Below are 24,646 nucleotides of genomic sequence, written 5' to 3'. Positions count from 1 at the left end.
CAGAATTAAAGGTTGGTCCTTTAAGAAAGAGACGAGGAAGAATTTCTTTAGTCAGAGGAATCTGTGGAATTATTTGCCACAGGCTGATAGATTGTAGATTAGTACATGTGTCAGGGCTCATGGGGCGAAGTCAGGAAATGGAGAGAGAAGATCACCCATGATTGAATGGCAGAGTGGACTTGATGGGCCGGTTGGCCTAGTTCTGGAACTCAACTATGACCTTATGATAGATCAAATTGATTTGCATCTTGACAAATTAGTATGGACATTTCCCTGGATTAAAATTATGACATTTATTTTTTGCCCTACTTCAGGTACATGACCTGTCTAGCAAATGCAATGGTGATGAACCTGATCCAACTTTTTGTACTATTCAGGTCAATGGCATCTGCGTGATCAATAACCCATCCGCTTACAAAACATCTTTTTTACTTGGCATTGGTTCATTGTAGGTATTAGTTCATTATTGTCGTGTTTTCCGAGATACAGTGAATAACTTTGTTTACGATGCCCGTACACTGATTTGATCAGAATGTTGCTTGCATTGGGGGGGGGAGGGGGGATATCAGCTACAGGGAGAGGTTGGACAGACTTGGATTGCCTTCACTGGAATGATGGAGATTGAGGGGAGATCTGATGGAAGTAATGCGTGTAAAATTATGAGAGGCATAGCTAGGGTAGACAGTCAGAATCTATTTCACAGCATGGGAAAAAAATCAAATATTGGAGAAGGTGAGGGGGGCAGGGCTTAAAGGAAATGTGCGGGGCAGTTTTTTTTACATAGAAGGTGGTGGGTGCATGGAACACGCTGCCTGGGTTTGTGGTTGGGGCAGTGGCATTTAACAGGATTTTGGATTGTCATACGTATATGCAAGGAATGGAGGGATATGGATTGTGAAGATAATGAAGGTTCACCAGACTGATTCCTGGGATGTCAGGACTTTCATATGAAGAAAGACTGGAAGACTGGATAGACTCGGCTTTCTCACTAGAATTTAGAAGATTGAGGTGGGATCTTACTCGCTAGAATTTAGAAGATTGAGGTGGGATCTTATAGAAACTTACAAAATTCTTAAGGGTTGGACAGGCTAGATGCAGGAAGATTGTTCCCGATGTTGTGGAACTCCAGAACAAGGGGTCACAGTTTAAGGATAAGGGGGAAATCTTTTAGGACCGAGATGAGAAAAACATTTTTCACGCAGAGAGTGGTGAATCTGTGGAATTCTCTGCCACAAAAGGTAGTTGAGGCCAGTTCATTGGCTATATTTAAGAGGGAGTTAGATGTGGCCTTTTGGGCTAATGGGATCAGGGGGTGTGGAGAGAAGGCAGGTACAGGATACTGAGTTGGATGATCAGCCATGATCATATTGAATGGCGGTGCAGGGCTCGAAGGGCCGAATGGCCTACTCCTGCACCTATTTACTAGGTTTCTATGTATTATGTGTAATACGAGTTGGTCTTGGTGTCAAGTTGGGTACAGAATTATGGGCTGAAGGGCTTGTTCTTGTGCTGCACTGTTCTACATCGATGTTCTATTAATCTGATCAGACAGATTCCAAACCCCTCCATTCTCTGCATATCCATGCGCCTATCGAAAATCCTCTTAAATGCCTCTCCATAGAAACATGTATGCCTCGTACTCAGGTAATGTAACAATAATGCAATTCCCAGCAAATCATAGCCAATAGACAATAGACAGTAGGTGCAGGAGTAGGCCATTCGGCCCTTCAGGCCAGCACCGCCATTCAATGTGATCATGGCTGATCATCCCCATTTAGTACCCCGTTCCTGCCTTCTCCCCATATCCCCTGACTCCGCTATCATTAAGAGCCCTATCTAGCTCTCTCTTGAAAGTATCCAGAGTACCTGCCTCCACCGCCCTCTGAGGCAGAGAATTCCACAGACTCACAACTCTGTGAGAAAAAGTGTTTCCTCATCTCCGTTCTAAATGGCCTACCCTTTATTCTTAAACTGTGGCCCCTGGTTCTGGACTCCCCCAACGTAGGGAACATGTTTCCTGCCTCTAGCGTGTCCAAACCCTTAACAATTTTATATAAGGGATTAATTTTGAATTAAAAGCAAAAAAGAAACATGCTGGAAAGAAATGCTCAGCATGTCAGACAGCAGCTGAAAAGCAGGGTGAAGGTTTCAGGTCAACGACTTCTCATGGCTGCTTGGAAAGGCTGGATGGAGATAAGCAAGATTTACAATGCAGATACAATGGGTGGAGGAAATAAAAGTGAAGGGCTGATAAGGTGGAGAATAGGAGACGTTAAATGTCAAAAGGGGAGAAATAGCGCATGGTGAAGGAGGAACAAATAATGCTAGTAAAGTGAATTCTGGAGGAGGAGTTGTAAATGAGAGAGGCCATGGTGCCTGCCACTAAGCAACCACAAAGCTAGCATGTGTCATTGATCTTCCAACCTACCTCAATGCAGATTTTACAGTTTTTTACCTGCACTGTCTCTGTAATGCTATCACATTGTATTCTGCATTCTGGTATTTTGTCTCTTTACGCTGCCTGTTGCACTTGTGTTTGGAGAAACAAGGAACTGCGGGTGCGGGTCTACAACACACAAAGTGCTGGAGTATAAAGGCAGGTCAGGCAGCATCTCTGGAGAACGTGGCGAGGGTGACGTTTTGGGTCGAGGTTTACTCGGAGATTTACGGTAATGGCCACTCGTCGGTACTCGGGGCTCTCGTGGCCATTTTTCAACATGTTGAAAAATCTTCACGAGTCTTCCCGTGCTTACCTGCCGTTAGCGAGTCTTCCCGAGTACCTGCCGTTAGCGATACGAGCCGCTAAGAGACGTCCCCGAGCTCCGACGTACCCGCTACGTTCATTCTCCGTGCTTACCACAAGTTTGATTTTTTAAAAACTCGGGAGAACTCTTGGAATGAACTCGTACCGTGGGACAGTATAATATATATTACAATATATATTAATGATCTAGATGAGGGAATTGAAGGCAATATCTCCAAGTTTGCGGATGACACTAAGCTGGGGGGCAGTGTTAGCTGTGAAGAGGATGCCAGGAGACTGCAAGGTGACTTGGATAGGCTGGGTGAGTGGGCAAATGTTTGGCAGATGCAGTATAATGTGGATAAATGTGAGGTTATCCATTTTGGTGGCAAAAACAGGAAAGCAGACTATTATCTAAATGGTGGCCGACTAGGAAAAGGGGAGATGCAACGAGACCTGGGTGTCATGGTACACCAGTCATTGAAAGTAAGCATGCAGGTGCAGCAGGCAGTAAAGATTCCTGGGATGTCAGGACTGTCTTATGAAGAAAGACTGGATAGACTTGGTTTATACTCTCTAGAATTTTGGAGATTGAGAGGGGATCTTATAGAAACTTACAAAATTCTTAAGGGGTTGGACAGGCTAGATGCAGGAAGATTGTTCCCGATGTTGGGGAAGTCCAGGACAAGGGGTCACAGCTTAAGGATAAGGGGGGAAATCCTTTAAAACCGAGATGAGAAGAGCTTTTTTCACACAGAGAGTGGTGAATCTCTGGAACTCTCTGCCGCAGAGGGTAGTCGAGGCCCAGTTCATTGGCTATATTTAAGAGGGAGTTAGATGTGGCCCTTGTGGCTAAGGGGATCAGAGGGTATGGAGAGAAGGCAGGTACGGGATACTGAGTTGGATGATCAGCCATGATCATATTGAATGACGGTGCAGGCTCGAAGGGCCGAATGGCCTACTCCTGCACCTAATTTCTATGTTTCTATGACAGGGCTTTAAGAGTGTTTGATTGTCATATGTAGATTTTTCAGCTCTTCGACACTATACTGAATCACAGAGTTTATCCCAATCCCTACTAGTTTTCCCTGCAGCCTATTTCTCCCTACATTCCCATCAACTCCCCAAATTCGTGCACATATGGCGTATAGTGTATCCAACCTGTGGCCATTTACCCTACCAATGCGCCGAGCTTTAAGACGTGGGAGGAAACTGGAGCACCCCGGGAAAAACCCACGCAGTCACAGGAGATTGCGATGGAAACAGAGCCTCTGAAGCCATGAGGCAGCAGCTCTATCCACCACACCACAGTTACACTTAGTTAATTGATGAGCTTTCTCCCTCTCGTAAAATACTAGAGTCATAACAGGCCCTTTGGCCCAACTCATCCATGCTGACCAAGATGCCCCATCTAAACCAGTCCCATTTACCTGCATGTGGCCTACATCCCTCTTAACCTTTCCCAACCATGTTCCTGTCCAAATGGCTTCAACTGCTATTGTACCTGCCTCAACTACCTCCTCTGTCAGCTTGTTCCATATAACTCCACTCTGTCTGGAAACGTTGCTCCTCAGGTTCTGGTTAAACCCTACCTCTCTCACTTTGAACCCATGCCCCCTATTTCTTGGTTTCCTTACCCTGGGACAAAGACTCCACACAATAATCCTATCTATTCCCCTCGTGATTTTGATACACCTAATCTTTGTTGGTTGCCTCACTCTGGTTGCAGTGGCTAATTAGTTTAGTGTGGTGCAGAGTTCGAGGTTATGCTGATAAAACACAATTGAATGGCGAGGAACAGAGAAAGTGCCAAGTACTAGATCCTACCTACCTGACCCTTGGCCACTGTCAGATAGTTCTTTTGTACTTTCTGCAGCACATCTTCCACCTGGTGAGAGGTGAGCTCATGGATTTGGCTTGTTTCATTTGCCCTAAGTAGATGTTCTGCAAACACCATTGTTTCTTCCACCCACTTGTTGGACTGTATGTCCTGGCACACTCTCTGTGGGTCACTCAGGAAAAGCAGCAAGCCGGGAGCAACACGAAAAAAGTCATCCGATGTCAGTGTTCTGTTGTTGTTGCTGCTGTTCTTCCCACCAAATTCAAAAATATCATCAGCTGAAAAACACTGATTAGGAGAAAAGAGGTGGAAAAGAATTGTTAATAAATGATTTTTCAAAAGTGAAATTGTCATCTCCAATATATATATATATATGTATGTGGCCATTTACCCTACCAATGCGCCGGGCTTTAAGACATGGGAGGAAACCGGAGCACCCCGGGCAAAACCCACCCAGTCACAGGAGACCGCGAACGAAACAGAACCTCCGAAGCCATGAGGCTTGATGGTGAGGGAATATCAGACCTTTACTGTAAATGAAACTCGAAGAATCTTATCAGATTCTAGAGACAGCAGCTGTGGGTGATCATATAGAGGTGTATCAATTCATGAAGGGAATGAATAGGGTGAATGCACACTTTTGTGTGTGTGTGAGTGTGTGTGTGCGCATGTGTGCATGTGCCTGTGCCTGTGTGTGTGTGTTGGTGTGTAGGGGTGTGTGTTTGTGTGTGTAGGGGGCCTGTGTGTGTCTGTGCGTATGTATGTGCGTGTAGTTGTGTGTGTTGGTGTGTAGGGGTGTTGGTGTGTGTGTGTAGGGGTGTGTGTGTGTGTGTTGGTGTGTATGGGTGTGTGTGTTTGTGTGTTGATTAGTTCTGAGTATGGTGCCCTCTAGTTCAGACCATCAGGTCTGGTGTGTGTGAGCTGGTGTGTGCTGGAGCTGGTCTGTGTGCTGTGGGTGCTGGCGTGTGTGTGTGAGCTGGTGTGTGTGTGAGCTGGTGTGTGTTTGAGCTGGCCCCGTGTCTGATACGCAGAGACTCGGGAACAAGGTAGCTGGTGTGTGATGCCCTTATGTGGACTCCCTTTAAAGTTTGAAGTCTATGTCTGAAGACGGGTCTCAAGCCGAAACGTCACCCATTCCTTCTCTCCAGAGGTGCTGCCTGTCCGCTGAGTTACTCCAGCTTTTAAACTCACCAGATTCACAGTAATGTTCAAAAAGTGAAATAAAAGTGTGTGCGGGCCATTAATTGGAGTAATATCCAATAGTGTGGGATATCTGGCTGGCCAGCACCAAAGCTCTGCTATAGGATCTTTGGCCAGCACCACCAAAGCCTTGATGGTGAGGGAACAGACCTTTACTGTAAATGAAACCTTTGAAGAATCTTATCAGATTCTAGAGACAGCAGCTGTGGGTGATCATATAGAGATGTATAAATTCATGAAGGGAATGAGTAGGGTAAATGCACACTTTTCCCCCCATGGTACAGAGAACGAGAGGCCATAGGTTTCAGGTGAGAGGGGAAAGATTTAATAAGAACCTGAGGGGCAACCTTTCCACACCAAGGGCGGTGAGTAGCTGCCAGCTGCCAGAAGAGATGTTTGAGGAAGGTACAATAACAACATTTAAAATGGACTTGGACAGGTACACGGGTAGGAAACGTTTAGGGGGAGACAGGGCCAAATGGGGACTGGCTTAGATGGGACATCTTTGTCAGGTTTGGACATGTTGGGCCAAAGGTAGACACAAAATGCCGGAGTAACTCAGCGGGACAGGCAGAATCTCTGGAGAGAAGGAATGGGTGACATTTCGGGTCACATCAGTCTGAAGAAGGGTCTTGACCCGAAACGTCACCCATTCCTTCTCAGTCCTGCTGAGTTGTGTGTCTACCTTCGATTTAAACCAGCATCTGCAGTTCTTTCCGACACAGTTGGGTCAAAGGGCCTGGTTACGCACAGTATAACTCCATGATGCTAAATATGTGTGGGTATGTCCATACGCCTCTTTGTGAGTGTGTATTACTACCCGTGTGTGCATACTTTGTTTTTTTATCTTGATCGAGAGTTGGGCTGCAAAGCCCTCACTTGTAGCCTGACTGTTTTTGGGAAGGTTGTAATGAACAGAATTCTTTATGCTCATGTATTTCCGCTGCTGTTGGGTAAAGAATTCCATGAGTTTAATGAGTTACAGGGAGAACAAACAAAGAATTTAATCCCCATCCCCACCCCCACCTTCAACCCCAGGATTGGAATCGAGAACACACTGCCTGAGGGGGAAATGGAGACAAAGCTTCCCACAACATTGATTAGATAAGCACTTGAATTGCCAAGGGCTGGCAAATGGGATTAGTGTAGAAGAATGTTTGATTTTCAGTATGGACATGGTGGGCTAAAGGGCCCGTTTCTGAGCGGCATGACTCAATGACTAAGCCACATCAGCCATCCGCAGAAAAGTCCTGCACCAAAACGTCGTCTGCCCGTTCCTTCCACAGATGCTGCTTGACCCGCTGAGTTCTTCCAGAACTTTGTGTTTTGCACCAGGTTACAGTATCGGCAGTCTCTTGCATCTGTCTTAAGTAGAGGTTTTTTGAGATATTTCACCACAGTAAATTCACTTGTTGGTAAATAACAGCAGGGATAGATACTAAAAGATTACTGCAAGCGTTAAAAATTGAAGTTCCAAGTTCCAAGACCCGGCAGTGCGGCCTCAGCGGCATCAGGTGCCTCGGCAGCAGCAGGAGCCTCAGCGGCAACAGGAGCCTCGGCGGCAACAGGAGCCTCAGCAGCAGCAGGAGCCTCAGCGGCAACAGGAGCCTCAGCGGCAACAGGAGCCTCGACAGCAGCAGGAGCCTCAGCAGCAACAGGAGCCACGCCAGCAGCAGGAGCCTCAGCAGCAGCAGGAGCCTCAGCGGCAACAGGAGCCTCAGCAGCATCAGGAGCCTCGGCGGCTGTGGGGCCTCCCGATCAACCAGCGATCAGCGATCGATGAGCGTGAGGGGTGGGCGGGGCAGACAATGAGGACCTGGCGTGGGGGAGACCGCCGTGAGGGATGGTGGGAGAACCCGGTGTGGGGGAGGTGGGGAGCACTCTCGGTTTAGAATCCTCTTGCATGGGGATAAATCTGCGTTTGTGTGTTTGTTGTGTTCGGTTAAGGCGCTGTGCACATGGCAGCCAGCCAACAGTCGCTTGTCTTTTTCGTTTTTTTCACTTTTAATTTAATTTCAATTTCAGGTTTTTTGCGTACCTTGTTGTGTGTTCTGACTGTTGGCAGACCAGTTTCCCTCCGGGGATGAATAAAGTTCTATTGTATTGTTAAAGGCTGGCTTTCTTTGAATTTTCAGGATTCCAGCAGTGAGAGTCTCTTGCGACTCCTGCTATCAACTTGCTCCATCCCTGCTGCCTAAAGTATATTTACAGGAAGACTACAGACTAGTACGATCGTCACTGAAGGGAACCCATTCGATCAAACATTGCCGGTACCTTTCACAGTTGCCAAGGTAAAGAATTGTTTATGACAACATAACTTTTTTACTTCAGTTTATTGACTTTGTTTTAGTCGGTTTGAAACCCACAAAGTCAAATTGCTATAGACCACAAAGTTAGTTAGACATTAATCAGTGAAGGAAGTTAGCAGATTCCCATAAGCTCATTCATTGCTGCCACCAATTCAGTAATTACCTAAATCTTTTAGTGCATGGTTCGGGTCACATAAGGTTCACTCGCAAGTTACAGAGTTCGGCTAATAAATCTTTTGAACCATATCTCTTGCGAATGAGCTTCAACTTGGGGGAATCAGCAACACTGCAGAATAAAACGACGTTGTATAACTTTTATCGAGTCCCTGGAACTGATGATATCACTAATCCCGTGCGGGTGTTATATTGAAGAACCATAACGAACTTGCCAAGGCAGACCTTGGTCTCGTGGACACGAATGCAATACCTTTATACTCTGTCGTCAAAGAACTGTGTACCGAACAGCTGTTTGCCAGACACAAGGTTCTGCCTGTTAGACTCAATGTCCGACCTATGTCGTAAATTTTCTCTGCTGACACCATGCAGACTTGGGGTGGTAACCAAGTGAGGCAAATAAAAACATAAAAAGTGCTGGAGTAACTCAATAGACAATAGACAATAGATGCAGGAGTAGGCCATTTGGCCCCTCGAGCCAGCACCGCCATTCAATGTGATCATGGCTGATCATCTTCAATCAGTACCCCGTTCCTACCTTCTCCCCATATCCCCTGACGCCACTATTTTTAAGAGCCCTATCTAGCTCTCTCTTGAAAGCATCCCGAGAACCTGCCTCCACCGCCCTCTGAGGCAGGAAATTCCACAGACTCACCACTCTCTAACAAAAAGTGTTTCCTCTTCTCCGTTCTAAATGGCTTACTCCTTATTCTTAAACTGTGGCCCTGGTTCTGGACTCCCCCAACATCGGAAACATGTTCCCTGCCTCTAGTGTGTCCAAACCCTTAACAATCTTATATGTTTCAATGAGATACCCTCTCATCCTTCTAAACTCCAGCAAGTCAGGCAGCATCTCTGGCAAACGTAGACAGGGAAGGTACACAAAAGTGCTGGAGAAACTCAGCGGGTGCAGCAGCATCTATGGAGCGAAGGGAATAGGCGACGTTTCGGGCCGAAACCCTTCTTCAGACAGGGAACCCTTCTCCGGACAGATTGTGGGGGTGGGGAGGAAGAAAGCTGGAAGAGAGGAGGGGCAGGAGATGGCCTGGCAGGTGAGGAGGGCTTTTTGATAGGCCAACGACTGGGCAAGAGGCCAGAGATGAAAAGGCAAAAGATGTGAGACAAATGGATTGAAGAGTTGCAAATTGTGAAGCTAGCGGAAGGAATGTGGGTGGAGTCAGAGGAGAAAGATAGGTGCAAGACACAGAGGGGGAGGGGGGGGAGGGGGGAGAAGTGGGGGTATATGGGTCAAGGGGGGAGGTCATGTAGTTACCTATAACTGGAGAAGTCAATGCTCATACAAGACAATTGATCTTTTTACAGTGAGTGCACATGTTGTGTAATGAGAAGAATACTATACATGTGGCAGCAACACAAGGAAACGTTGATGCGGGTCTCAGACACACTGAAGGTGCTAAAATCTTGAGCAAAATACAAAGTGCCGGAGGAACTTAACAGGTCAGGCGGCGTCTGTGGAGGGAATGGGCAGACAAACATTTGGGTTGGCACCCTTCTTCAGACTGATTGCGGTTAAACCTGGCAGTTTGATACAGATCTGTTGTCCTCAAAACAGGTCCTTTCAACCTTGTCAAGCACCTCCATACTTGCTTCTCCATAAATGTTTGGTTTTGCCAATATGGAGAGAATGTAGAATAGTACAGCTCGGGGACAGGCCCTTTGGTCCACAGTGTCTGCACCAGTGCCAAGTTGTGGCACATGATGCCAAGTTACACTAAACTCCTCTGCCTGCATGCTCGTCATCAACAATTGACACTGTCTGGTTGAATCAAGGGGCAAAAATATGGAAAGAGGAAAGACTTCGGATCCCACATGCCGAAACGGCCCCCTCCTGTTTGAAGAAGTAGACACAAGGAACTGCAGATTTCTGGTTTATAAAGAAAAGACACAAAGTGCTGGAGTAACTCAGCAGGTCAGGCAGCACCTCTGGAGAACACGCAGAGGTTTTTGGGTTGGAGCCCTTCTCAGAATAATCGAGGTGGTGGTTGTGGTGGGGGGGGGGGGGGGGGGGGTGAGAGAGGGGTAGAATAAAGCCTGGTAAATGATGGAGAAGATACAGGTGAGGAAAATGAGAGCATTGAAGACAAGCCTGGTTAGACAATAGACAATAGGTGCAGGAGTAGGCAATTCGGCACTTCAAGCCAGCACCGCCATTCAATGTGATCATAGAAACATAGAAAATAGGTGCAGGAGGAGGCCATTTGGCCCTTCGAGCCAGCAACGCCATTCATTGTGATCATGGCTGATCGTGCCCAATCAATAACCCGTGCCTGCCTTCTCCCCATATCCCTTGATTCCACTAGCCCCTAGAGCTCTATCTAACTCTCTCTTAAATCCATCTAGTGAGTTGGCCTCCACTGCCCTCTGTGTCAGAGAATTCCACAAATTCACAACTCTCTGGGTGAAAACGTTTTTTCTCACCTCAGTCTTCAATGGCCTCCCCTTTATTCTAAGACTGTGGCCCCTGGTTCTGGACTCGCCCAGCATTGGGAACATTTTTCCTGCATCTAGCTTGTCCAGTCCTTTTATAATCTTATAAGTTTCTATAAGATCCCCCCTCATTCTTCTAAACTCCAGTGAATACAAGCCTAGTCTTTTCAAATCTTTCCTCATATGACAGTCCCGCCATCCCAGGGATCAATCTGACTAATCATCCACAATCAGTACCCCGTTCCTGCCTTCTCCCCATATCCCAATGACTCCGCTATCTTTAAGAGCCCTATCTAGCTCTCTCTTGAAAGTATCCAGAGAACCGGCCTCCACCGCCCTGGGGCAGAGAATTCCACAGACTCACAAATCTCCGTGTGAAGAAACTTATGACAACCGCCGATCAGATCAGATAAGGTCTAAGTATTTCCTGCCTCTATTATCTTCTATTTCAACACACCCTCTCGCCCTAGTTCCCACCACACAAAGGGTCGCAGTCTTTTACAGTGCTATGTGAGACCTATTCATGGGTGAATGACTAATTTTCTCTTCCTCATAACTGAGCAACCACGGTGAATTTTGTAATAAAAACGCTGAATATGATATTGCCAGCTACGAGATATAGTAAAGGTTTATTGCTGTCCCACCCTTTCTGAACTGGCACTATCACCACTTTAGTGTCTCTTAATCTCCAACCTGATTCACACATAATGTTGCATTATGTTCCACATAACGCTCCCTTCGCTGTTACATAAAACATATTTGATTTCAGACTTCACCCAGTCTGTGGAAAGGTCATTCATCTGAGATATTCAACACTTTCTCTCTCCCTCTCTCCCTATCCACAGCTGCTGTCTGACCAGCTGAGCATTTTCAGCATCTTGTTTTGTTTCAGATTCCAGCATCGGCTGAGTTTTTGTTAGGGTCATAGAGTGACCATAGAGTCCCACCTGCCCGCAATCGGTCCATAAAAATAGACTACCAGGGGCACCGGGGAGATGGCAGCCCTGCCGACAGTCTGTTCGTTTTTTCTTTCTTTTTGGTATTTTTTAGCGTAACCGAGATTGACTTCCTCGGCCACCCCGTGACTGCGCAAGGCGTGGTTACCCTGCCTGACGACGCCATCCGTCGGTTTCCCCGCCCACGCACGGTGCGTGGCCTGCAGGAGTTTGTCGGCATGGTGGCGTTTTACCATCGTTTCGTGCCATCCGTGGCCCACATCATGCGGCCCCTGTATCAACTTCTGGTGGGTGGGCAGCACAAGAACGTTGAATGGACCCACGAGGCGGAGGCAGCTTTTGACGGCGCGAAGGAGGCCCTTGCTCGGGCCGTGCTGCTGGTGCACCCGCGGGAAGATGCCCCGACTGCTCTCACTGTGGACGCCTCGGAGTCGGCGGCTGGTGCTGTGCTGGAGCAACTGACGGGCGGAGGTTGGCGGCCCCTGGCCTTCTTCAGCCGGCACCTCAACCGTGCGCAGACGAAATACAGCGCGTTCGATCGCGAGCTCCTGGCTCTGTACCTGGCAGTGCGCCATTTTCGCTACTTCCTGGAGGGCTGCCCGTTCACCGCCTACACGGACCACAAGCCGCTCACTTTCGCCCTGGCGAAGGTTTCCGACTCCTGGTCCGCACGACAGCAGCGGCAATTGGCCTACATATCGGAGTATACAACATCTATCCGCTACATCGAGGGGAAAGAGAACCGGGTGGCCGACGCATTGTCCCGCCCTGCTATAAATGCCGTGTTCGAGGTGGCGCCCGGAATGGACTATTCTGCTCTGGCGGCGGCACAGCTCACGGACGATGAGGTGCCCGCCTACCGGACTGCCATCTCCGGCCTCCGCCTTGCGGATGTCCCTCTCGGTCCTGGGGGAGTGACAATCCTGTGCGATGTGTTGTCCGGTCAGCCGCGCCCCATCGTCACTGCCACCTGGCGCTGGAGAGTGTTCGAGGTCATCCACGGACTGGCTCACCCATCAATCCGGGCGACAACGGCACTGGTGGCAGCTCGCTTCATGTGGCACGGTCTGCGCAAGCAGGTTGCCCATTAGGCTCGCACCTGCATTCCGTGCCAGACGGCAAAAATCCAGCGCCATGTCCGCGCACCTCTCCAGGAGTTTGGTCTACCTCACCGGCGGTTCGACCATCTCCACATAGACATTGTAGGGCCTCTCCCGCCGTCCCGGGGCATCACCCACCTTCTTACAATGGTGGACCGCTTCACGCGGTGGCCGGAGGCCATTCCGCTGGCTGATACTTCAACGGCTACGTGTGCTCGTGCGTTGTCCGCGCACTGGATTGCTCGCTTCGGGGTGCCGGCGCACATCTCCTCCGACCGGGGGCCACAGTTCACCTCCGAGCTGTGGTCAGCCATGGCTCGCACGCTGGGGGTGCAGCTGCACCACACCACGGCTTACCACCCGCAGGCTAACGGTCTGGTGGAGAGGTTCCACCGGCAGCTAAAGGCGGCATTGAAGGCACGACTCTCCGGCCCGGACTGGATGGACGAGTTGCCGTGGGTCATGCTGGGCATCCGGACCGCTCCCAAAGAGGACTTGGCCTCATCATCGGTGGAGCTGGTGTATGGGTCGACACTCACAGTGCCCGGGGAGTTCGTGCCGTCGGCGCCGGAGCAACAGGGAACGCCCTCCTCCACCCTTCAACGCCTTCGCGAGCGAGTTGGCAGGCTCACACCCGTCCCAACGTCCCGCCATGGGACATTTCGCCCACACGTACCATTGGCCCTCACGGACTGCCCGTATGTCTTCCTGCGCCGTGATGCCCACCGGACGCCACTCCAGAGGCCGTACGAGGGCCCGTTCCGGGTGCTGGAACACGGGCAGTCGACTTTTGTCCTGGACATGGGGGGCCGGCCGGAGGCCGTGTCGATTGACCGTTTGAAGCCGGCGCACCTGGACATTGACCAACCGGTGCTGGTTGCCCAACCTCGGCCTCGAGGGCGCCCCCCCTCACGACTCCCTCCGCCTGTCACTCCACCTGTCCTCCCGCCGGTCCCTCGACCATTCCCTCGACCCGTCCCGCCACCTATGCCCCCGCAAGCCCCACGATCTGCTGACTTCCGCACGCGGGCGGCCGGGTCGTGCGCCCGCCGGTGCGTTTTGTGCCTCTGGTTCTGGGGGGGAGGTCCTGTGGCGGCTCCCAAGGGTCGTGCCATCATACTGTCGAACCCCTCGGCACGGGAATGGTTCAGTCCGGAGGCGGCCCTTAGCCAGAGGGTTTAAAGGCAGGGGTTTGGGTGCCATCTTTCTCTTGTTTGGTCTTCCCTACAACCGGGAGGAACATAATTAAAGGTGCCTCTGAAAACACTGGACTTCGTGCTTCCTTTTGAGACCCACGCACCACAGGTTTCACATTCCCCCTCACTATTTGAAAGACAACCCTTTATTCCTTCTTACCTAATTTAACGTTCCCCTTTGCCTGCCCCACGGGTTTCATTGTATGTCCAGAGTATGACCTCAGTGTCACGTTCGTGTTCAGTAAGGCAAGACCAGTCTTTCTGAACAAGTGCTCTGGCAGGATGTCCACTTGAGCTCCAGAGTCAAGTTTGAACTCAACGTCCACATTGTTGATGCTGCACATCTGGCCCCCATTCACACGTCGACTCAATAACGGCGTCAATGCGTCAGAATACGTCAAAGTCGCCGTCCACTGGCTCAGGCAGCGGTAATGCGGTCATCTCAACGTCACGGACGTCACGGCTCCAGGTCCCCGGACTTTTGTCTAATTAGCCGGTCATGTTGTCGGAGACGTGGGCCGCTGTTGGGTATTTCCCGGGCAGTCGGAGGATCTGGAAAGATGTCCGATCCCTCCGCAGGTGTGACATCTCATGTACTGAGCAGTGCAGTAGTTGGTTTTATGCCCGCGGGTGCATGACCGGCAGACGGTATCCCAGCTACACTAGTCCCACTTGCCTGCGCTTGGTCCATATCCCTCCAAACCTATCCTATCCATGTACCTGTTTAACTGTTTCTTAAATGTTGGGATAGTCCCAGCCTCAACTACCTCCTCTGGCAGCTTGTTCCATACACCCACCACCCTTTGTGTGAAAAAGTTGCCGCTCGGATTCCTATTAAATCTTTTCCCCTTCACCTTGAACCTCTGGTCCTCGATTCCCCTACTCTGGGCAAGAGACTCTGTGCATCTACCCGATCTATTCCACTCGTGATTTTGTATACCTCTATAAGAGGGAAGGAGGGGTGAGGCAGGGGCCAGGAGGCAATCCTTTACACTTATCCTTTATACTTAGGCAATCCTTATCCTCTGGACTTAAGAGATTTGATTGCAGCCAAGCAAAAAACAAAGTGCTGAAGGAACTCAGCAGGTCAGGCAGCATCCGTGGAGGGAAATTGATGGACAACATTTCAGGTCAGGACCCTTCTACAAGTCCAATCTGAAGAAGGGTGCCGAACATTAATGTTACTGTCCCTCAGGCCTCTTTGAAATCTTTCCCCCGTCACCTTTAACCTTTAACCTATGCTCCAGTGTATGATCCCCTACCCTGGGGAAAAAGGCCGGAGCTGTTCACCTTATTTCTGTCCTTTGTGACATTTTATCTCTAAGTTCACTTCTCGACCTTCCACACTTCAAGGAAAAAGACCCGGCCCACCCAACCTCTCTTTAAACCCTCCAGCCCTCGTAACATCCTCTGTAAAACCTTTCAGCACCCTCTCTAGTTGACTTGAGATAATCATCTTCATTCTCCGCTGTACATTCATTACTTATGTTACCTCGAAACCTGCTCCCAACATTTACATCCAAATTGTTAATATAATAATGAACAATAGTGAACCCAAAACTGATCACTGTATACCACTCTTAATAGATCTCCAGTCTGAAAAGCAACCATCTATAAAAACAATCATCCACAATCACCCTCTGTTTCCTACCTTCAAGCCAATTTTGGATCCATTTGATAGTTTAATTTATTGTCCTGTGTGTACAATCAGCGAAAATAATTTGGCCAGCTCATCCTGTTTCTTATCTGATCTAATCTTCCAGACTAACATGCTGTGAAGAACCTTGTCCAAGGCCTTGCTAAAGTCGATGGAGACATTGTCTCAATCTTCTTGGTCATCTCCTCAAAAAGCACAATCAAATTGGTGAGATATAATTTACCACACACAGCCATACTGACTATGCCCAGCCAGTCCTTGCTTTTCCAAATGTATGTCGATCCCATCTCTCAAAATGTCCTCCAGTAACCTGCCCGCCACTGATAGTGTGTTTAGTGGTCTCTTGTCCCCAAGATTTTTCTTGCAGCCTTTTGTAACAGTATCCACTCATCAGGCTTCCGGGACCTCACTCGTGGCTTTCAATTTACAGATATCTCTGCCAGGGTCCAATTTCTTCCATGACTGCAGTTTTTTTTATGATCATTAAACTGGGCAACTTTGTGTGCATAAGAAGCATTGGGGACACAACATAGAACAGTACAGCACAGGAACAGGCCCTTCGGTACCATGCCTATGCCAAAAATGATGCCAAGTTGAACTAATCTCCTCTGCCTGCACATGATCCATATCAGAATCCGAATCAGAATCAAAATCAGAATACGAGGAATTTCATTGGCCAGGTCAGTCATATAATTATAAGCAACAGATCACTCAAAAACACATTTTAACATGAACATCCACCACAGTGACTCCTACACACATTTCTCACTGTGATGGAAGGCGAAATAAAGTTCAAGTCCTTCCCTTAGTTCTTCCTCGGTCGTGTGCCCCGAGCCCTCCGATGACGGGACGGTCTTGATTCCTGTAGCCGGCGGCGTTCAGGCCCTCCGCGTCGAGGCGTTCTGCTCCCGTACCGGGGGGATGTCAGCTCCCCCGCACCGGGCGATCAAACCTCGCGTCAGGGCTGGTCGAGCCTTCTGCGGCGTAGGAACTCCCGACTCGGCCCTTGATGGCAAGTCCGCAGGCCGCGGTGGGAGCGATCCCAGGCAAGGGATCCGCTCCGATGTTAAGTCCGCGCCCCGCGGTGGAGCTCACGACAGTCCGAGGCGGCTCCCAGCTCCAGCGATGGTAGGCCGCAGAGCCCGGAGAATGTGATCCAAAATCAATCACATCTCCGGGAAGGTAAGAACTTGAAAAAAAGTTTCCCCCGACCCTCTCCCCAATATAAAACAAATACATTAAAACAAACTCTTCACAGACGCCAAAAATAACAAAAGATGAAAAAACGAACGGACTGCCAGCAGGGCTGCCATCTCCCGGCGCCCCTGGTGGTCCCTCCATTCCCTGCATATCTAAAAGCCATTGCATATTTCTCTACGATTAACCCTGGCAGCACGTTCGAGGCACACACCACTCTCTGGATAAACATACTTGCCCCACACATCTACTTTAAACTTCCCTCCACTCACCACTATTTTAAATACTTCTGTCAGGTCTGCCCCTCAACCTCCGACGTTCCAGAGAAAACAATCCCAGTTGGTCCCACCTCTCGCTGTAGCTAATATCCTCTAATGTAGGCGGCATGCTGCAGATGCTGGAATCTTGGGCAGGATCTTTGCTCAGGACTCTGCTGGATTTCTTGATCACTCTAATCGTCTCTCAAAGATGACATCACAGCAGAAGAATGATCACACTGTTTAAAATTGCTGGAGAAACTCAGCGGGTGAGGCAGCATTTATGGAGCGAAGGAATAGTTGACGTTTCAGGTCAAAATCTTTCTTCAGACTGATGTGGGGGGGGGGGGGTGGGCGGGGAAAAAGAATGGAAGAGGTGGAGACAGTAGGCTGTGGGAGAGCTGGGAAGGGGAGGGGAAGGAGGGAGAAAGCAAGGACTACCTGAAATTGGAGGTCAATGTTCATACTGCTGGGGTGTAAACTACCCAAGCAAAATATGAGGTGCTGTTCCTCCAATTTGCAGTGGGCCTCACTCTGGCAATAGAGGAGGCCCAGGCCGAACTGGGAGGTCTGGAACCGGAGCTGGAATCCAAGATGGAGGCGCAGGCAAGTGCCGGGAAAACAAACGTAGTGTGGTAACGGGTCTGGGTTACGATGTGGCCGTAGAGTTGGTGGGAAGGGGGAATCACAGAGGGGGGGCAGTGGGAGAGGAGGTTGCTAAACTGTCTTTGGAGAGAGGAGGAGAACATCTTCAAAGTAGACATCCCTTGAGGAGATCTCGCAGTGGAGTAGACGAAATGTTTAAGAAAGAACTCCAGATGCTGGAAAAATCGAAGGTAGACAAAAATGCTGGAGAAACTCAGCGGGTGAGTCAGTTCTTTCTTATACCTTTGATTTTTCCAGCATCTGGAGTTCTTTCTTAAACATTTCGTCTACTCCACTGCGAGATCTCCTCAAGGGATGTCTACTTTGAAGATGTTCTCCTCCTCTCTCCGAAGACAGTTTAGCAACTTCCTCTCTCACTGCCCCCCCCCTCTGTAATACCACGTCATAACCCAGACCCGTTACCACGCCAGGTTTGTTTTCTCTGGACTTGCCTGCGCATCTTGTATCTCGTGGAATTCCAGCTCCGATTCCAAACCTCCCAGTTTGGCCTGGGCCTCCTCCATTGCCAGAGTGAGTCCCACCGTAAATTGGAGGAAAACAGCATCTTATATTTCGCTTGGATAGTTTACACCCCAGCGGTATGAACATTGACTTCTCCAATTACAGGTAGTCCTTGCTTTCTCCCTCCTTCCCCTACCCTTCCCAGCTCTCCCACAAGCCCACTGTCTCTGCCTCTTCCTTTCTTTTTCCCGCCCCCAACCTCCTCTCTCACTGCCCCGACATCAGTCTGAAGAAAGGTCTCGACCCGAAACGTCGCCTATTCCTTCGCTCCATAGATGCTGCCCCACCCGCTGAGTTTCTCCAGCATTTTTGTCTGTTTAAAATTGTGGCCAAGACTATGAAAGGTGTTCACACAATCATTGGCACCAGGCTCAAAAGCAAACATTAATATTTTCTTAACCTTTTGACGACAGGTTTTGGCATTTTGACAAACTGAGTTTTGACAAATTGTTTTTTGCTGATTTGTTGCCATGGATTTGAACCAGAAACTGCTCCAAGACCCAGCACGATCAAATCACATGATGCAGGTGCAAGGAATTGCTGGTGCTGGTTTACAAAGGAAAACACAAAATGTTGGAGTAACTCAGCAGATCAGGCAGCACCTCTCAATAGACAGGCGATGTTTTGGGTCAGGACCCATCTTCAGACTGATTCTCATCAATCTGAAGAGGGGGTCACAATCCGAAACATCACCTGTCCATGTCCTCCAGAGATGCTACCTGATCCGCTGAGCTACTCTAGCACTTTGTGTCTTTAATTACGTGATCCTTTTGCGTCCCCGTTGGATTGCAACCTTGTCGTGGTCGGGGAGCTTGTGTGTCTCTCAGTGACCCTAGAGCTATGCCAGCAGCAGCCTCGCAGACAGTTCATCTCCTGTTAGGGTCTCCCGTGGTGGACAGATCGAAGGGTCGAGGCGAGACAAAGAGCGATCCACTGGTCTTCCAGGTTGGAGGTTGAGCACAGGGCTAACAACCCTGTCTCGTATAACAAATATGTTACGGAAACAGCAACTGAAGGAATCGACACTACTGGGCGTGATGGACTTCCAGGGCTATCGACAGATGCTACGATGAATGTCAATGGTGAAATCCAAAAGGAAGAGAACCAGACAGCATCGCTAGAATAGCCCTGCACTGGACACCGGAAGGGAAAAGGAAAAGAGGGAGACCCAAAACCACCTGGTCTCGAACTGTAGAGGAGGAAATGAAAACAATGGACTTGACCTGGGGTAGTGTCCAGAAGCTATCCCGGAACACACAGTAGTGGAGGATCTTCGTTGCTGCCCTACATGCCAGGGGGCATCATAGGCAGTAAGTAAGTAAGTATTGCATCGCTTATTTGCTAGGCTTTCCATTGCTGCTTTCTCAACTCATTAATGGACTCCCTCCATGTTTGTGAAGATTTGTGAGTGAACAAAAGGCGTCGCATCCTTCAGAACAAATAAGTTTGATCACATACGTACTTTTAACTTGTTTTCAGTGGATAAAATGGTTCCTTTCATGGAACAGTACTGGACAGGAACAGGCCCTTCGGCCCACAATGTCCACACCGAACATGATGTCTCCTCCACCTACACATGATCCATATCCCTCCATTCCCTACATATCCAAAAGCCTCTTAAACGCCACTTATTTCGTCCGTCTCCACCACTACCCCTGGCGGTGCCTTCCAGCCCCCCACAACTGAGTAACAATAAAACTTGCCCTTCCCCATTAAATTTTGCTCACATTCTGCTTGTTCTTAGTCGGTAGAATGGAAGCAAAAGAGAGACTGCAGATATTGGAATCTTGCGCAAAATACACAAAGTGCCGAATGATGCCAGCCAGCTTTTATGGAGGGAAACGTCAGATTGAGAAAGGGTCCCGTCCCAAAATGTCGCCTCCCCATTTCCCTACAGAGACGCTACCTGACGCAGCACTTTGGGTATGTTTTTTTTTCAGCTTTTGCTCCTGGATCTCTCAGGGCTGAGAATTGCAGCTTCATCCGTAACTTCCAGGCTCTCCTCCCCCCATCAAAGCTTTCCTCCTCTCTCCAATCTATTTGATTAACGATTGGTACTGGCCAAATACTTTCTTAACATTGTGGAAGAATTGCATTCCTTTCCTGTTGAGTTCTTCAGTTGTTGTTTAGTAATTTGCAATGAATCACAGTTCTGTGGCCACTCGCTGTTCTTTTAAAAATGTTCCCTTTGTTAAACTTGGGTGCAATGGACGATTTGTCAGCGAACTAATGTGTCGAAATGCCTTCCTGGTACAAAATGCCTTTGAACTCTCGATATTTTAGAAAAAGATAAACAATGACACAGTACCAACATGCAGAAAGGTCATAGTAAGCTCTCGGAGAAGACAAACAACGTTTCACAGTAGTGCTGCTATTTCAAAGCTCCGGTGTCCTTGGACTGATCCCAACCTCCACAGTTACCTTTGTAGAATGCGCACCTTCTCCCTACGACTGTGTAGCTGTGTAGTTGATGGACAATGTGATTTAAACTAACTAGGTTCAGTCTCGAAGGGCCTGTTTCTTTGCTTTAATTCTCTATGATCTTACACTTTCAGAAAGCCTATTCTAGACTCACTGCAGAAATAGGTCTCGACTGGTTCATTTCTGTGAAAATTATTTTAAACTTGTGTTTTCTCTTCACCGGCCTTCCTTCCACAAGAAAGATCATTCCTTATCTTACTCTGAGACCTCGTCCTGATCAGTAAAATCTCTTTGAAATCAGTTGCAAGGAGAACAACACCAGCTCCTCTAGTTTTTTTGTCGATCTATGGTCCTTCATTCGTGACACGATACTAGCAGTAAAATGTTCACACAAGAGATTGCCGATGCAAAACACAAAGGCAGACAAAACTGCCGGAGAAACTCAGCAGGTGAGGCAGCATCTATGGTGCCAAGAAATAGGCGACGTTTCGGGTCGAGACCCTTCTTCAGACTGGTACTAATAGCCTGGTCTGGTCTGAAGAAGGGTCTCGACCCGAAACATCGCCTATTCCTTCTTCTACATAGATGCTACCTCACCCGCTGAGTTTCTCCAGCATTTTTGTCTGCCTTTGATTTTTCTAGCATCTGCAGTTCTATCTTAAGCATTGAGCAAAAGTTCAAGTTCAAGTGAGTTTATTGTCATGTGTCCCTGTATAGGACAATGAAATTCTTGCTTTGCTTCAGCACACAGAACATAGTAGGCATTTACTACAAAACAGATCAGTGTGTCCATATACCATAATATAAATATATACACACATGAATAAATAAACTGATAAAGTGCAAATAACAGATAATGGGTTATTAATAATTCACAATGTCAGTGGGTCAGGCAGCATCTGCGGAGAGAATAGGCAGACGACTTTTCGGGTCGGGACCCTTCTTCTGATTTTGAAGGGATGCTGCCTGACCCGCTGAATTCCTCTGTCATTCTGTGCTTTGTTCCCCTTTCCAGCAGGTCCTCCTACGAACCTTCTTCAACTCAAGTCAAGTCACTTTTATTTCTATAGTACATTTAAAAAACAACTCTCGTTGACCAAAGTGCTTTACATTGTTGGAGGTACTAACGTTCAACATCGTCCAAACGTCCAAAATGGTGCAACTCCCCAGTTGCCCCAACCCTCCACCCACACCAGCAGTCAGTCAATTAATATTGTGTGGCAATGAACTAAGCCCAACATAGCCATTTAGGAAAATGTAATTCTTTAGCTGAAACAAAGGAAGCAAAGTTCCGGAATAGATTTTTGCCTTCTTTAACTCCTCTTGTTTCTGCACTCAATGGATCTGAACAGTTCCCATCTCCAGAATATGTTAACATTCATTCATAAATCACAACAGGAGGATTTGAGTTGCAGAATCTTAATCCACACCATTACAGAACACATATACTAGGTGATTATATTCTCAGTCGCTTTTTTAATTTAAAACTAACCAAATAGCAAAGTGAGTGCTTTGAGTGGCCTTCAGGTGGCACCAGCAGTCTGCAGTGGAGTTTGTCCCTAAAACACAGTGATCGGAAAGCTTTGCTTTTACCTTTTCACACGGCACCTCGGAACACTGCACACGGTTCTCCAAGACACTTAGTAAAGAGGTGACTGCCGTCTCAGTCAGGATGTCCTCCCCTGGCACTAGAAGGTCCACCACTCTTCTGAAGAGCTCCTGCCCAGTAACAGAGGGAGATTCGTCTCCTTGCGAAGCAGCCAGCTTCAGGGCAGCCAGGAGCACAGGGAGCAGAGCAAACAGCCCAGTCATCATGCAGCAAATGAATAAAAAGAGGAAAAGAATCTCTCCAACACAACTTCACTCAAAGTCTTCCAGACCAGATCCTGAGGCAAAGAGTTTCAAATGGGCTGCTGGTTTAAGCTGATGATTTTTATATCTAACCAAGTGGCAAATGGCCCCCCTCCCTCCTCCTTGCTCTTGATTGGCTCGGGAAAGATTAATGATGTCAAACCATTCACAACTTACAGGAAACTCCCAGGTTTGCTAATCTCGCTTTTTGATTGACACAGAACCAGTTCTACGGCCCTTGGAGGTGAACATGCTCACCTTGACTATGAGCCATTTCATTTTAACTCCCAACAGGTCGAGGAGGACAGTAAACATATGTTTCCAAAAAGAGAAAAACGACACCCACCGTGAAAGGGCTTCACCGACGTACACGCCGAACCTTATCCGTCCCTTTCATAACCAAAAACATGGGAAAGCACCAAACAATGCCATGTCAAACATCCTTCCCCTGGATTATGTCCACTTACACTCGTAGCTACACTTGTATTGGTTCAAATAGCCGTCTTCATTCAAGTGAGAACCCCATTGTTCCACTCCAGCTGCACATAACAATAAAGCACTCGTGATTCTTTCCCCCTTTGTTGGTGGTGACCTTCCTTCTCATTATCGTCCATCACTTCAGTTTTTACTTGGTGCAGATTTTTGTTTTGATTATTGTTCATTGTTTTATAAAACCTTGAACATGCTGATCAGCACGGCGTTCTGGGCTAGTCGCATTTGCATGCATTTAGCTTATATCCAAATGAACCCTTTCCCGTCCACACATCTATAGAGAGTCGTGATTGTATCTGCTTCTGTAGCTTCCACTAGCAGCTCATTCCAGCTATGGGCCTACCCTGAAAAAGTGTGAAAAAGTTGCCCCCTGAGCTCCCTCTTCAATCTCTCTCCTCTCACCTTAAGCCGGTGCCATCTCGTTTTTAGAATCCTCTACCCTGAGAAAAAGACTGTGAGCGTTATCACGTTATCCATGCCCCTCATGGTTTTGTGTACTACAGTAAGGTTAATAATTAAGCCTCAGGGCTCATCCAAATATTTCCGGTTAACTTTGGAGGCCTTCAGAGGTGGGTTAATCTGGAATCCGGGACTCCGGCGGGGATCGGATACAGGCTGGAAATTGCAGGTTGCACTGACAACGCGAAAAACAATGATGGTGGAATCTGAAACGACCACAGAAGAGTTTTGTTTTTCAATGCTGCTAGCTTCGGGGCATGCTGAATGAACTCAGCTGTCAGGCCGCGTATGTGGAAAGTGGAACCACTTATTGTTTCATGCTTGGGAGCCTTCCTCTGAACTGGCACAGCTATTTAAAACCTTGCAACCGAACGAGTGTTGAGGAAGGTCAAACTGTTTCTCTTTCCAGAGGGGTCATTGTGGCCAAAGTTAATAACCCCCTGAAAGTGGCAACACCAGTAGAGTGGTAAAGAGCTTACATTCGGTATGCTTAACATCATCAGTCAGGGCATTGGGTAAAAGAGGCACAAAGTCATGTTGCAGCTTCATGGGATGTTTGGTTGGACCACATTTAGAGTATTGCGCGCAGTTTTGGTCACCCCATTGCAGGAAGGATGTGGAGGCATTGAAGAGGGTGCAGAGGAGGTTCACCAGGATGCTGCCTGGATTAGATGCTGTAAGTTAGAAGGGGAAGTTGGACAAATAGACAATAAACAATACACAATAGGTGCAGGAATAGGCCATTCGGCCCTTCGAGCCAACATCGCCATTCAATGTGATCATGGCTGATCATCCCCAACAGTACCCCATTCCTGCCTTCTCCCTGTATATCCTGACTCTGCTATTTTTAAGAGCCCTATCTAGCTCTCTCTTGAAAGCATCCAGAGAACCTGCCTCCACAGACAGGCAGAGAATTCCACACTCACCACTCTCTGTGAGAAAAAGTGTTTCCTCGTCTCCGTTCTAAATGGTTTACCCCTTATTCTTAAACTGCGGCCCCTGGTTCTGGACTCCCCCAACACCGGGAACATGTTTCCTTTCCAAACCCTTAACAATCTTATATGTCTCAATGAGATCCCCTCTCATCCTTCTAAATTCCAGAGTGTACAAGCCCAGCTGCTCCATTCTCTCAGCATATGAGAGTGCCCCCCATCCCGGGAATTAACCTTGTAAACCTAC

General features: G+C 48.2%; 1 protein-coding gene across 1 annotated transcript in view; it reads right to left on the bottom strand.

The window, feature by feature from the left end:
* Nucleotides 1–24,257, bottom strand: part of slc39a4 (solute carrier family 39 member 4) — a 53,694-nt gene extending 29,437 nt beyond the window's left edge. Inside the window, exons 1-2 of the mRNA XM_055665516.1 lie at nt 22,259–24,257; nt 4,575–4,871 (exon numbers count right to left, since the gene is read on the bottom strand). Of these exons, the coding sequence (XP_055521491.1) occupies nt 4,575–4,871; nt 22,259–22,480 (519 nt within the window). The 5' untranslated portion in view covers nt 22,481–24,257. The remainder of the gene's footprint in view (nt 1–4,574; nt 4,872–22,258) is intronic.
* Nucleotides 24,258–24,646: the final 389 nt, after the last annotated feature.

The sequence above is a fragment of the Leucoraja erinacea genome, chromosome 2 (genome assembly GCF_028641065.1).
Source record: "Leucoraja erinacea ecotype New England chromosome 2, Leri_hhj_1, whole genome shotgun sequence".
NCBI lineage: Eukaryota > Metazoa > Chordata > Chondrichthyes > Rajiformes > Rajidae > Leucoraja > Leucoraja erinaceus.
The sequence above is the reverse complement of the archived record's forward strand: the minus strand, read 5'-3'. Positions and strand labels throughout refer to the sequence as shown.